The following is a 15,043-nucleotide window of genomic DNA, read 5'->3' on the forward strand; positions in this document are numbered from 1 at the left end:
ATGTTTCTGAGGTGCTGGTATCCAGGAAACAAGACAAATATTCAGGTATTTTAAATTCTTAATAGATAATTTAATAATCCTCTAGTTTACAGTAAAAAAATTGAGAGTAGAAATTCAAGCAAAGTTATCTTATAGAAAGATCTTCAAACAGGTTTACAAATATAATCTTAAAAATCCCTCACAAATGGTGGCAGTTTTTAATTCACTTACAAGTCAAGACATTCATCAAGGTAGGGGTTTCTGCCCTGCTGACTTAAACTCTTGCTTTGGGCTTGGCTATTTGCTATTTTCTACTTGATAAATGCAACAGGAGCCTGCACATCTTTAGTCCATCTAAAAAGAAAGAGAAGCAATCAGTTTCTCATTGTCTATTACAGGAAGTTAAAAAAACTTCTTAAAAAAGAGCATCACTCATCCAGGAAATTTGGTCTTCCTTAACACATTAAACATTTAGATTACTGTTTTTTTCAGCCTCAAATGACAGGCATAGAAAACAGCAATCTCACATGTGAGTAAAAACAAACCCACCCCCAGACATTTAATCAGCTTTTATTTATGTTAATAAGAAAAACAGTAAAAACCTATAGCATAAAATGTCTACTAAATGTAAAATTAATCTTATTTAAAACAGAAACATCTACACAGCTTGATGATGAAAAAAGCTATTGGATGATTCTCCTCTGCATCCAGATGATGGCACTGAAATTCAGAGCTAACAGTGGAACTAATACATGTGTGTGATGTCTTTAAAAGCTTTCCAGGTATGCTCAGTGTAAATGAGAAATCACATATTACTGACCACACTCTGGCACAGTCATAGGAATTTAAGGAATTAGCCACACAGCAACCCCTGCAAGAAAAGAATGCATTTTCCAACTTGTAACCAGTGAGCTCTACAATGCCATTCTCAGCCCTCAGTCCTCCAGCAGATAGTTGGGGTTGACAACCAGGTATGGATCATCATCAAAAGTCTCCTCTTCCCTGGATCCTCTCAGTCCTGACTGGGACAGCTCGATCAGAATGTGGTCCTGCAACACACAAAGAGTTGTGTTAAAACAAGGGCAGAGATGTTTGTTTGTACTCTTTAAAAAGCATTTTTATATCAGTAGGACCTCTAAGGACGCTCTAAGAGATCCTTAAAAACAGCATTCAGGGGAAATCACTTCTATGTTGTATCCTTTCTGGGATCTTTCCAGCCTAATGCTTTCCACTGTAATGGTTTTGTGTCTTTAAAAGTGAAAAGTAGTTTATTTTGTCATACTTTCTCCTCCAAAATGCCCTTGTATGCCTCTGACTTCAGGCTATCCATTGAATACAAGTGTTAATTGTATTTTTGTATCCTAATGTATAATTGCTGTAAAAAAACAGAAAAATATCACACTTCTATAGTGACACAGTATAGCACTTGGAACTTTTACTTATACACATCTCTAATTTATTTCAGTGGTTTTTCCTGTAATTACTGTAGCAGGTTTTTTAAATAAAGAAGACATTTATACTGCATCAATCAATGGAAGAACAAAACAGACTTCTCCAAACAGGATTGTATTCTATTAAAAAGGAAACATTTTAATATATAAGTTACAACCCTATACAAGCCAAAACCCTTTTTCACTACCCACACATCTCTATACATACATAATGTGTAAGTCGGTGAATGACTCTCTCTATGATCTTCTTTTTATTAATTAGTTCTTCTTCAGATTCGATTTCAGATTCAATTTCCTTTAGATACCAATTAATAAGTTCACTCCTCTTTAGTGCTGCATCATCCTCTTCTGCAGAGAAAATAATTTCATTAACACAGCAGCAGTAAATTACCACTCAAACAATAGGAGAAAAGAATTTACATATTAACATTCACAATGCTGAAGAGAGAAACATACTTTTAAAGATGTTTAGGAAAGGTCAGACTTACGGGTTTTTTTCCTAAAGCACCATATTTTGCACAGGAGGGTGCTGTGTCATGGTTTAATTGGAGATAATTAGATTGAGAATGGAAGCTTTCAGTTCTATGCTTTCAATTGGCTTCCAAATCCCATCAGCCTTCAGCTTCAAGAAAAACCAGTCACAAGGACTAACACACCTTTCCTCTAAGTAAGGGCTAAAGAAAAAGCACTGTCACACAGAGCCAGGAGTCATCCATCCTTCCACATGCACTCACATTTGAACACACACTGTCATCTCCACACCCTTCCAAAAGCTTTGCAGCTTTAGTATCTGCCATGAGACAACTGCTGCATTTCACTGCAGGAGTAGCCTCATGGCAACTGAAATATTTTAGCTTCTGAAGAACTAATCCAGCCATTTGCTTAAGACAGGCTGTGGTTGTTGGCATGCATTAAAGCTCCTGCTCCAGTTCTCACTGCTACAGACTCTTTTAGCTTGGTTACACCATTGTGTGCTACAATGAGCCTCTTCTGGCTCTACTTGGTTGACATGCTGCTCAGCTCCATAGGTTTTGATAAATGACTAAGGTAACAGAGCTAGAAACTCCAGGAAGTCCTATTTCCATCACCAGATATACTACTGTCATATGAGCATAGGTCTACACATGACCTGATTAAGTTTGTTGTCTCAACAAGAGTGAAAATCCCATGTACAACAGGAAGAGATGCAGTAACAATTGCTCCCTGAAGTCAGTGTCTGCCTTCTTTGCAGAAATTCTTACCTTCCTCTGCTTTCCTGAGGTGCAGCACCAGGAGGTTAGAAATGCGTCGGTACTCAGAGAAGCCCAGCCTGAGAGAAGCTTTGGGTGCAGCATCCTTGCTCACATCCTCAGAGTGGCCATTGATCCCATTCACAAGACCATTGACCCCAGCTGGAGCTTCTGCCTCACCTGTTTGGACACATGCTCACGTTTAAAGCTGTATCTAAAACATCTTTTAGCTATTTAATACTCTGAAAAGCTGAAAAGCTTTTGGTGACCAACTGGGTGAGTTGCTGAAAGAGCAGGAGCCCAGATTTCTAGAACACATTAGATGAGAAACTGAAGAGACGCACATGCTCAATCAAGGTAAGCTGTAAAGACTGGAAGGACTTTCCTCTTTGAAAAATTTCTCTAAGTAATTTACCATTGACTCCATCTTGGTCCTCTTGATCCTCCATTTGCTGGTCATCATCTTGGTCTAAATTGACATCAGGAGTCTCAACTCTAATGATGGACTTATTTAAAAGCCTGAAAGCTTCCTTCACATGTTTTGGGTGAACCTGAGGATGATTTGAAAAAAACATATATTAAATAGGCACAGAGGTGCTTCTAGTTTTCAAACAGCTCCAGAGACTCATCTCTGATTCTGACAAAGGGATTTTCTACACATCTCAGCTGATTAATCCTAAGCAGTAAATACTCTGCAAATTAAATTCTATCCCACTACAAGTACTCCAAGGTCATGCAAGGTTATGGAGGGAAAAGCAGCTTGATTAATCTTTCAGGATTTAGCAATCATGTGGAGTCGATAAAATTTTTACTAAGCCAAAAACATTTGGGAGAAAGATCGGTGAAGCAAGAAACATGAAAGAAATGGGTCCAAACAGAGACAATATGAAAGAAAGAGAGATGTAATTAATGATACTCTCCTCCAGAAATGAAAAGCAAAAACTGGAAAAATCATCTGTAGCTGAGCCATAACCTAAAAGCTATCTGTTTCATTATAAACTGAATTTAATTTAAAAGAACCCAAAGGGTGCCCTTACACAACCAGCGAGCAGGGTTCCATCCCTGCATGTGTCACATAGCCTCTAATCAACATTTCAAAAGGCCTGCTGGGGTTGAAAGCAAGGACTAGAGGGGCAGCAATCACACTACAGTTAACAGCCAGAACAATGTGCTTTTCAGCAGTGGCTGATGTGAGCAGGAGCTCAGATCACACATACAGCTACTCTTGGGGGGGGGTCCAGATACTTTGGTGAACTTTGGCTTTTCAGATTGCAAACGGAAGAGAGCCAAGAGACTACAAACTGAAAGATCAGGAAAGAAACTTCCAACAGCCCTGGCTGGCAGTAGTTGGTGACTGCCATGATTTGATGGGTAGGAGGCTGCGCGCTGACACAGCTGTGATACAAAATCATGCAAGCTCTCAGTTTGGACCAGCTGACACCAGTTTTACAAGTCATCCCTTAAAACAGTTTCTGGCATACAGACTCAGACTGAGTACGACTACGACTCAAGCTCTCCTCCTCACCCACAGGACTATGTTCAAAATCACAGTCAAACAGCAAATGCACAACTCCCACACAATTCCATGAACATTTCCCCAGACCTCCATCACACCCCTGGTACCTCATCACAGCAGTGCATGCGGGCCATGGCCTCAGACAGGCGGATCATGCTCTCCAGCTGCCTCACTGTGATCCTCCAGGATGACTTGGTCACCCCGGAGCCATCGCGCTGCCGCAGCCGCTTGTACTGCTCCACTATGAAGTCCTCAGACTCCTTGGATATCTGTGTGCCATCAAACAGAGTGCCAGGAGTTCCAGTGCTCAGGGTATTAAAGCTTTTTCTTCTTGCATTAGATTGGCAGCGTACAGCCTTTGCTGTACTGGCTGCTGCTTTTATCTGAAATATTCTATGCTATACACATACTCTATGGAAGTATAATGGCAACCACATTATGTTGAAATTATGTTGTAATAACGATTAAACCTATCAATGACAATGAAATTACAGTAAGTACATAGCTGCATTAATTATTTTACAGCAGGTTTTTTTAACAATTTCTCTCTTCTACTGACTTGTTTCCAGACATAATTCATGTCTGTCCCTACTAGACTGTTCTGTTTATAGACTTATGAAAAATCCAACACACAACCCTTCCAAGCTGCTACTTGGATAGACGCCAAAAAAATCTGTAGTTAGACCAGTTTCCCATGTTCTGTATTTTACCAAAAAGCAAAGAAATAGAGGCACAATACCCTTTTAAAATAAAGACACACAAACTGATTAAGCAGTAAGTCAATAAACTACAAAAAACTCTGCAGCAGCCATGTCGAATAACCCATACCTGTGAGGTATGAGAAGGCCATGAAGTCATCCCTCAATTATTCTAGACAAAGGTTAAGGACTGCCATGGACTATAACAGTCTCAGCTGGGCTGACTGGGTTTCTGGAGTTTAGGAGCACCAGGTTCCAAAATACACTCTGTTTCTAGGTAATAACCTGAGTTTATGGCTCCTTCCTTGAGAAAACGCTACCCCAAGCGTCTTGGTGTTTGCTGGAGAAAAACCTGCTGCAGAGTTATTGTTCCTTTGGACCTCTTCAGACAGAACAACCATTCCCCAGTTCACTTAAAAAGTAAAATTACCTTTGGTTTAAACTGTCTTGCAAACAGCAGATACCTTCGGATATCATCCAAGGAATAGACACGGTCAACAGACTCCTCCACTCTGGAGTGCAGATCCACGATGCGCCGGGCAATGGCGTAATCTATCACCTGGGACATTGGGCTGAGTCAGCTTCACGTGCACAGCACCAGCCAAAGAGCAAAACAACACTTCTATTCTTCCTCCCCATTGCCCCTGTTTACTTGTAATCCTCATGGCACAGCTGCCCTTTCCAGGAGACAAACTCTCTGCCAGGAGGTCCAGGACAATGTCCTGGGGGTTTTAATACAAGGAAACATGGTAGAGGAGGGATAAAAGGCAGTTTTAGGATTTATAACCTCTTGGAACTCTCCTGAGTTACAAGTTAGCCAGAGAACAGGCAGAAAGCAGCACTTTGCAGCGTGGGAACTTCCTTCCTTTTCAGCCTGCTGTCTCTCTCACCAGTCCCTTCTCAATTAGATAATCACTCTGAGCGGAACAGTGGCTGAACCAACATTAATCTCTGGATCTCATGCATTCCCAAGGCAAATGCCACATAGACAGGTGGCAGCAGTCTCAGCCTTAGTGCCCAGCCATTTGTAAAAATGACTAATGGTTTAAAGTTTGCAGGTCAAACCACTACACGATGAAAAGGCAGCATCCTTGTATTCAGCAGAGTATGTTAAAATTTGTACTGCCAGCTTTTAGCTGCACAGACAGAGCAGAAAAGCAGGAGCAAGACATTCTCATGAGATTTGCTTCACTCATAATTGCAGAGGGCCACCAAGATGGTCAGAGGGCAGGAGAACATGATGTATGAGAGGCTAGAGGAGCAAGGTCTGTTCAGCCTGAAAGGAAATCAACTGCTTTACTGGCCAGCATAGATGTGATGAAGCCAAATAGTCCTTGGATAAGAGGCAACCCACATGAACTGAACCATGAGAAATTCTGATTAGATATAAAAGTTATTATTTTTGAACACATGAGAGTTGTCATACATTGCAGGGGCCTGGAGAGACTGCAGAATCTCCATCCTTGGAGATACTCAAAACTCACCAGGTCAAGTCTTGGCAAACTGTTCTCAATGATCCGAGTGCAAGGTTAGACTAGAGACCTCCAGGGATCTTTTCTGACACAAACTATTCTAAAATTCCTTAAAATTACCTCATTACACTCATCCACAAGGATGAAGAAGAGATCAAAGCGGGACATGATGGGAGCTGACAGGTTGATATTTTGTTTCAGTGACTTGGATCTGTCATAGCGGCCACCAACTGGGTTTGCTGCAGCCAAAATGGAGGTCCTGGCATTCAGAGTAGCCTGACAGTGGAAAAAAATAAATTTAAAAGATCTCTATCTGTGACCACTTCCTAAACCAACTCATAGCAACCCAAATGGGTTAGCTTAACACCTTCTAGGAGTCCAATGCAGGTATTACAACAATCACCCCTCAAAATCACCCAAACTCCACCAACAAGCCCTTTCTAACCAGGTCTCTGCCCCGAGACACAGTTTGATGATCAATATTGAAACATTGCCACACTCTTGCCAATAATACTGAAACAAGCCCTGAAAATTGCTTTTCACAAGATCCTGTTTTTCTACAAACACACACCATTCTGTAACCTTTTTTGGGGTTACTTCAAGGTTAGGCTTTTCCCATTTTCTGTTTCTTGTTCACTACTTTTTAACTCTCAGTAACATTTCTGACCTTCTTTGGGTATGTGCCACAAGAACTTTGCAACAAGTGATCTCTGTCCTGCCACAGTGAGGCAGCTGCAGAGGTTACATGAAGATTTGGCAGGTGAAGCCACATCAATACACATAACAAAGTCAGGTGATGCTAGACTACACAGAGGAGTAGTGCAAGCTACCTTCACTCCAGCTTTGGTAATGGATATTGTCTGCTGTTCCATTGCCTCATGAATGGCTACTTGATCCCGCACCTCCATCTTGTCAAACTCATCAATGCAACAAACACCCTGCAGCAGGAAAATGAAAATAAGTGACCCAGAACCAATCACTTATGAAACAAGCATCACTGAGACAATTTAGGGCTCTTTGTCATCAATCAAACTCATTCTAGGGATGAAGGAACCTCTCCCCTTCCTAGACTCACGTTATCTGCCAGCATCAGTGCTCCAGCCTCAATGACAAATTCATGGGACTCCTCATCTTTCACCACAGCCGCTGTCAGACCCGCGGCACTGGAGGCTTTGCCACTGGTGTACACAGCACGGGGACTGAACTCATCCACATGCCTGTGGAAAAGAGGAATAAAACCTCCAGTGTTTCATCTACCTCTGATAATTTTAAATGTGCAAATAATTTGTATTCTTAATAGTCAACATCCTTTGAAAATATTTGGCAATTTGTGTGTTGAGTTTGTTTTAGCCCTGCTCAAATACTTCACTCACATCCACACAATCTCTGGAAATATTCTCAAATATTTTACTTCCCTTTCCTACAGTTAACACAGAAAAAGGCACAGTGCACACTGGACAATAGTTAAAGGTTGGGGTGTAATCTTACTTTAGGAACTGACTCTTGGCTGTACTTGGATCACCAACAACACAAACATTGATGTCCCCACGCAAGGAAGTGCCTTCTGAAGTGGTCTTGGGAACTCCTCCAAAGAGCATCAGCAGGACCCCGCGTTTTACTTCATCATTACCTGCCCCAGAAAAGACATTTAACTAAACATCCAAAAAACCACCACAATTTTCCTATTTAAAAAAAACCTCCACCCCGCCAGAATTTTAGAGCATTTGGACACTTCTGCTCAGAAATCACCTATTTGCTAAGCATCCACTAAAACCTGTAGGGTTCAGTAGCAGAACACCTGACATCAAACCCAACCCTCTACATTGGGCTTGCAGGCCATAATAATTAAACACCACAAATACTCAAAAAATAAATTTTCCTCTTCTAGCACAACCAGTGCTGAGGGGGAGTTTGTGGTAGCTGGCACAGGGCTTTCAACCTTTCCCATAAACTACAGATACAGCAAAAGGAATTAATTAATTTACGTAAGTGAAATCTTCCCTCTCTAAGGCCACAAATGGATTCTTACCATGGATAGTAGGGAAGAGGCTGGTGCACAGATTATGGTAGAGGTTCTTATCTTGGCTCATTTCAAAAACCTTTTCCCACTCTTTCACAGACATTTGGTTTTTAATGCTTTCTGCAGTCTGTTCTTCATCTCGGAGCTCTTTTCCACCAAACTAAAACAAGGAAATAAAACAGCATTAAAAGTAGTAACAGAGTCACTAATGAATGTGAGCACTGCAGACAGGTCACAAAAACTTGCTCTGAAATCTAGATGGGAGGAACACATTCTGAAAAGCTGCCCTTAGGCTGAGTAACTTCATTACCTTATACCTTTAAAAACCAATACCCAATTTCCTAGCAGGCAAAATCAATGGTGTAACTTTAGTTAGTAAGAAAATCCCAAGTGAGTTGCTTGAACAGAGATTAAAAAAAAAGAGTAAAACCAATATGACTTCCTTTGACTAAAACTGTCTTTGTAAGCATTCTTACATTAACTGGAACTTCCAAGGTCTTTTGATGCTCTGAAATGGGGGCCAGAAACAACTACTCCCAGAACATACCAGATGCTGTTTTTATCCTATGTGATGGTGATGCTGTTAGCAGAATGATAGATTACAGCACCACACCATGCCAAAACCCAGATGTACTTAGTGTTAGTCACATTGCAGTAACATCCCAAGATGTCACTTGATAAACCAGAGAGAAAAAAAGGATCCCTGTCTTTCCTGTGACAAAATGCAGCTATAGGATTTCCTGGAAGAAAAGGAAATGCTGCAGAAATGGATGAAAGCTGAATGGAAATACATGTGCCAGTTAGCTGTTTAGAACAAACTGTAACACTGGCAAATAATCACATCTGTGAAAAATGCTACGAGCAACAAAGACAAGAAAGTAACTTCGCTATGTAGATTCAATGAGACTATAAAGAACTATTGGTCTGGTTCAAACCAACACAGAAAGGTGGCACACACACACACTTAAAGCTTTACCCATTCCTGCTCCCTAATTTGAGGGAAAACCATACAGAACAGAAATCACCAGCACCTTTCAATCTCCATTCTCTGCAGACTCACCCGTGGGTTTGTGGGTGCCACGTAACAAGCCAGAAAGACGAGTTTATAGGAGAGCTCCCGGACGCCGAGGGCGCGCAGCCCCCGGATGCCTTCGGTTTCGTAGCCCTCTGTCCCCGTCACCCGCGAGCCGGTTTCTGCACGTAACCCTGCCAGGGAAACGGGAGTCAGGACAGCGGCTCCCAGCACGGGAAGGACACCCCATGGAGGTCATGGTCCCACCCCATGAAGGACACCCCATGGAGTAGCAGCAAACCTGGTGTGGCGAGCTGGGACACGTCAGGCACGACGATCAGTGAGCCGGTGAAGTCACATTTGTCACCCGCCTGGGCGGATTCCACGGCCTCTGCGCGCAGGATCACCTCCAGGCTGCGCGGGATGCTGCCACGCGGCAGCTCGCCCTGCGTCTCCTGGATGCGCACCTGGCACGGAGAGAAACTTCAACACTGAGCACCTCACCAGATCTGAAACTGCTTCCAAAGCTACACTGCTAACAGATGTGTTAAACAGCATCTGACTGCTGCTATCCCTGTCAATCCCTCTCACTCTACAACACACAATCAAAAATCCCTTCACTAATCAGCTTCTAAGGATCTTGGAGCAGCTTAGAGGATGTACAAGGGCCACAGTGACAATTCTGAAAGGTAACCTGAAAATTTCAGTTAATGTGGCTGACATAAAATACAGTTGTGGGATGTGAAGTGGTGAGGATTTGTCAGAGTAAATCAACCTGGAAGAGCAAGACACTGCAGATACCCATAAGCACCTCTTTTCATACTTGTATAAAGCAGCTACACATGATGTGCTGGCAACATGAAACTAACTCTGGCTTGAATATGTGGAGTTTCGGCGGCTTATTTAGACAATAAATGTCACACAAAAAAACTAATAATTTCCTGTTTCCTTAGGTTTACCTAAGTCTTCCAGAGATAGGAAGAAACCTTTTGCATAAATTGCAGTGCCTTTCCTTAGGTTTTTTCTTGACATTGCAGAACAATTAACCATCTTCAATGTGTAAAAGTACAAATAACATCTTCCAACTACCACAGGAACATTACTGGGTGTCATCACCCCCCAACATCACCCCCGTACCTTTTGGAAATCAACAAATCTTGATTTGTTTGTGTCCAGCAGGAATCTCCTTCTGTTGGCGCAGACTGGGTTTCTGCAGATGTTTGGCTGGGTGTATTTGAACTGCTGCTCCACATCTTTGATCACTGTCTGGCAGTCAAGGCACAGGAAGGTTCCACTGACCAGCTCGGGATGGACGGGGTGGGTACGAACCACCTGCCCGCTGATGCGCAGCAGGGAGCCAATTTTTGCTGAAGTCAGTTCTCGAATTCTGTTTAAAGCAGAAATTCACAAGGATTAAATTACTGAGTTGACAATTTTAGGCCCAGGGTACTAAGATACAATACAGTGTAACTCTGACTAAACAACTGCTGTAACAAACAAAAGAAACAAACTTACTACAATATATTCTCATTTTATGATTTTACATAAACTTTTAAATAAATACTAAAGGTCAAACCAATGCAAAAGTTAGATCGCTGGTACTTCAAAAGTCACACACGCTAATTTTTTTTTTAACTAGAGAAGTTACACTTGTTTGTGACATATAATGAATTTAACTATCTGAGTGTGAATTACAAATGAAAAACTGAGTTAAAAAATCTCCTGCACAAGATCAGGAAACTTTGTCACAACTGTACTGGCCAACTACACATTTCACACTACATAACCAAAACATTTTCAGCATGCTTTGAAATGTTTTGCCCTGGTAGTAAAACAGCACAAGTTTCTGGAATTAATAATCATCTTACTTGTGTCTGGTAGGCAGGTCCTGGAATGCAACATAAAAATCCTTGTTTGCAGGAACATTTCCGTGGTCTCTGGCAAAAGCCTTTGTTGCTCGACACAGGTATGGATAAACCCTGAAATATGGGAAAAAAAGGTCAAATTTTAGAGAAGGTATCAAAATGCCTTCTCTGCTTTAGATTACATTAAAGGCTTGCAACAGATTTCCAGGTTCTGGCTTTTAATTCTATATTGTATAACCCAAAAAAACCACTCCAGATATGCTAACGTGAGATCACTGCATAATAATGTTATTTGTACTATTGTTTGAAAATAGACTTTTTAGTGTCTCATTTTATGACACTTTTATCCTTATGTTAAGAAATATATCTTCAAAATAAGCGACCAACTCAATAAAACATTGCCAGAGCAGGGAATTTTAGAGTTTATTCTGTATTGTCATACTGACCACCTACCTCTTTACTACAATAAACGCAAATTATCTGGTTAACTCATGGTTTCCAGAGAGGAATCCACTAAGAAAAGCTTTAAGACAGTAAAAAAAAATCTTAAATAGAAATGTTTTCAGGATGCAGAAAGAAGATAAGCCTCTTATTTTTTTACATAAAAGCAAGACAGTATGGGCCTGAGACTCTAGCAGAGCTCAGCTTTACCTGAAAAAAAATTCTACATTTCACCTGTAAAATTCCTCCTGAATAGTGGTAGAGAGCTGCTGATTGAACTGCTCCAAATCTGCAAAGCTGACGATCAGTGTGTTCCGCTCTGGCCGGATCAGTTCTTCAGCATCTCGCAGGTACTTGACCTCCCCATCGCTGTTCTGGAACCTGAAAGTGATTCGGGAGAACGTTTCAGAGTCACACACCAGGCAGCAACTGAATACTTCAGAGTTCAGGAGAAAAGACAGAGGAAAGGATCACTCACATTCAGGCATCCCACAGTCCCTTGCAAAGCCCTTTTCCAACAGTATTTCTTCTTCTACCCCCTTGCTACATCTGCTCTATTCACATCCTAGCACAGACACACCGGATTTACATTTCATATAGCAGTAGAGTTGTCCCAGTGCCAGACAAAGTTTTGTTTAAGGTTTAACAATGACTCTGCACCAGCAAACAACGTTTTGTTTCCTCTGGGTGATGCTAATGGTTTCATCATTTGATGCGGATGGGCCCCTCAGGAGGCAAACCGCAGGGAGACAGATATATTAACGTCTAACACCCAAGCCGTGGAACGCGTTTTTACCACAGCTATGATAAAACTTTGTTAAAATGGACCAAATGCACCTTTAAAAAATCATATAATTATAGAACGGTTTAGTTTAAAAGGGATTTTAAGATATCTCGTTTCGACCCCCTGCCATGGCAGGGACACCTTCCACTAGACAAGGCTGCCCAAAGCCACATCCAACCTTAGACACTTCCAGGACCTCCCAAGTTCTCTGGGCAGCGTTTCCGCGGAAACTCTCCGAGAAGGGTTTTGCCTACCAAGAGAGCACCGTGCTGCCTTCCTACAGATTCCTCCCGGCAGGGGCTGAGATCACAGCCGAGCTTTTCCAGCTGAACGCCAAGGGCAGGGGGCACCAGGCCCTGACAGGATCTCGCCAAATGGCGGCCCCTCCGTGAGGCGCTGCCGGCCCGCCACCCGCTGCCGACCCCGTCCGCCCGCCGCCAGGCCCGGCCCCGGCACTCACTCCTCTAGGAAGTCCAAGAACAACTTCTGGCATTTCTCGGCCACTTCATCGCGGACCTGCTGGTGCTGCGGCGCCGCGCCCGCGCCCCCCACGGCCGCTACTGCCAGATCCATCCCGATCGCTGCCGCTGCCCCAGACCGGCCCCACAGCGGTTCGCGCCACGCCGCGTACCACGTGGGCCGCGCGCCCGCCGCGCCGACCAATCGGCGCCCGCTGTGCCGCAGAGCCCCGCCCGCCGCGGCCGTTTTCGCGCCAAAGGCGAGGGGCGGGCAGGGCTGAGGGCGGACTCTGAGGAGGCGGCCGGGGCAGCGGCCGGCACCAGCGTCCCGCCCCAGCGTCCCGCCCCGAGCTGCGCCGTCAGGGACAACGAACGGGGCCGGTCCTGCGGTTGTCAGCGACCTGCTCACTGCTGCGGGCGGCTTAGAGCTGTGCCAGAGCAGTACAATCCTTCCCATTGAGAAACAGAGGCATAGAATGCTAAGAGGCTGTAAGGGACCTTAAAGATCATCTAATCCCAGCCCACCTCCCACTCGACCATGGAGCTCAGGGGCTTATAACCAACCTGGTCTTGAACCCTGTCAGGGATGAGGAATCCACAACCCCCCTGAGCAACCTCTTCCACTGTCTCACCATGCTCACAGTGAAGAATTTCTTCCTAGTATCTCACTTAAATTCCCCTTTCCCAATGTATGTCCATTCCCCTTGTCCTGTCACTACAGTTCTTGACAAAGAGTCTTCCCTGTAGCCCCTTAAAATACTGGAAGGTTGCTATGAGTTCTCCACACAACCTTCTTTTCTCCAGGCTAAACATCCCCAACTTTCTCAGCCTGTCTTTGCAGGTGAGGAGCTCCATTCCTTTTATCAACTTTATGGCCCTCTTGTAGACTTGCTCCAACAGTTTCATGTCCTTCTTATGCTGGGGATGCCAGAACCATAGGCCTGGAGGTGTCAGCTATGGGCAGCTTCAGCACAGCAGCTGCAGTGAAGCTTCCACACAACATTGCTTTCCCCACGAAGAAATCAGCTATGGTGGCTGGAGTTAAAATTACTGTGGTGTGGCCAGGGCACCGCTGAGGAATGACCAAGGCAGGGAATCCCCACCATGTGAACCGGAGGCACTTGGGCAGCTGCTCACAGAGGAGACCCACGCCATGGAGCATCTCCAGCTTCTGAAGAACTGGCCCAGGTGGAAAGGGTGTAAACTACCCCAGGTGAGGGTCTGGACACAGTCTGGACACTTGGCTACTCACTGGCACCACTGCAGGATGGTTGAAGGCAACATTTGCCAAGCGGTGCCGTGGCTGACAGCCATTCCCGAATGGCAGCTGCTGGCACACGGTGCCTGCCAGCAGGAACTGCTTCAACATCTATGAAAAATTGCTTACAATTGCTCTGCCACCTGCAAAGTCATTAATCTCTGCCTAAACTGGGAATTTTGGTGTAATTATAGCAGTTAAAGGCTCTTTCTCAGTTTTGAAACCCTTTCAGAAGTGCCAGCAGCAGCAGCCTCCTGCAGCAGTGTTTGTTCATGTCACAGCACACTTGCCATATAACGAACAGAGACTTAACTGCAAAATAGTAAGTGAGAGATTGTAGAACTAATTTCGTAATTTTTAAAACACTTGTGAGTAAATTCCATTTTTTGTGAGATAATACTTGGAAAAATGCACACAAGTTGGTTGTGAGGTTTGTTTTGAAAGAAATAATCCATCCTTCTCTCAAAAAAGAATCTACAATTACCCAAAGAAGAAACAATAAATAATTAAAATATGTTTGGGGAAGTTTCTGGAACCCCAGTGTGAACCCGAGTCCATGGCAGCCATATGGTGTTCCACAATGGATATAGTCAAGGCATTCTCCTCCATCCTTTACTTTCACATTGAGTGGTGTCCAATATGCCTGGAATTGACAGGCACCAGGTGAAAGCACCAAGTTTTCCTGCTTTTTTTCTTCCCTTCCTCCTGCCCTGGCCCAGTGGGCAGGGAGCAAGCAGCTGTGAGGTGCAGCCCACCAGGGTTATCCCAGCAGGTGTGGGCAGCCATGGGGAGCCAGGCCTGCATTTGGCTGCCAAAAGAACAGCCTGAGTCCTCTTTCCCACTGGGCAGAATCAGACAGC

General features: G+C 43.7%; 1 protein-coding gene across 1 annotated transcript; it reads right to left on the minus strand.

Annotated features, from left to right (window-relative positions):
- Positions 1-646: 646 nt before the first annotated feature.
- Positions 647-13,179, minus strand: MCM6 (minichromosome maintenance complex component 6). Its single transcript, XM_071435441.1, has 17 exons — positions 12,928-13,179; positions 11,918-12,064; positions 11,246-11,356; positions 10,515-10,764; positions 9,679-9,844; positions 9,426-9,571; positions 8,375-8,525; positions 7,834-7,975; positions 7,421-7,562; positions 7,176-7,283; positions 6,466-6,621; positions 5,304-5,432; positions 4,283-4,444; positions 3,075-3,210; positions 2,672-2,839; positions 1,639-1,778; positions 647-1,028 (listed from the first exon to the last, which is right to left on the minus strand). The coding sequence occupies exons 1-17, from the start codon at positions 13,038-13,040 to the stop codon at positions 915-917; spliced, it is 2,481 nt and encodes an 826-aa protein (XP_071291542.1). The 5' UTR covers positions 13,041-13,179; the 3' UTR covers positions 647-914.
- Positions 13,180-15,043: the final 1,864 nt, after the last annotated feature.

This window comes from Agelaius tricolor, unplaced genomic scaffold (assembly GCF_023055355.1).
Source record: "Agelaius tricolor isolate 1412-34295 unplaced genomic scaffold, bAgeTri1.0.p SCAF_10, whole genome shotgun sequence".
Lineage (NCBI taxonomy): Eukaryota > Metazoa > Chordata > Aves > Passeriformes > Icteridae > Agelaius > Agelaius tricolor.

What these genes read in the sequence shown, in the direction of transcription:
- MCM6 (XM_071435441.1), bottom strand. Translation starts at nt 13,040, where the DNA reads ATGGATCTGGCAGTAGCGGCCGTGGGGGGCGCGGGCGCGGCGCCGCAG. An exon ending in CCTCTTCCCTACTATCCATG is followed by an intron (nt 7,976 to 8,374) that starts GTAAGAATCCAT and finishes TTTCTGGGGCAG; the next exon opens with GTAATGATGAAGTAAAACGC. An exon ending in TTACCAAAGCTGGAGTGAAG is followed by an intron (nt 6,622 to 7,175) that starts GTAGCTTGCACT and finishes TTCCACTGTCAG; the next exon opens with GCTACTCTGAATGCCAGGAC.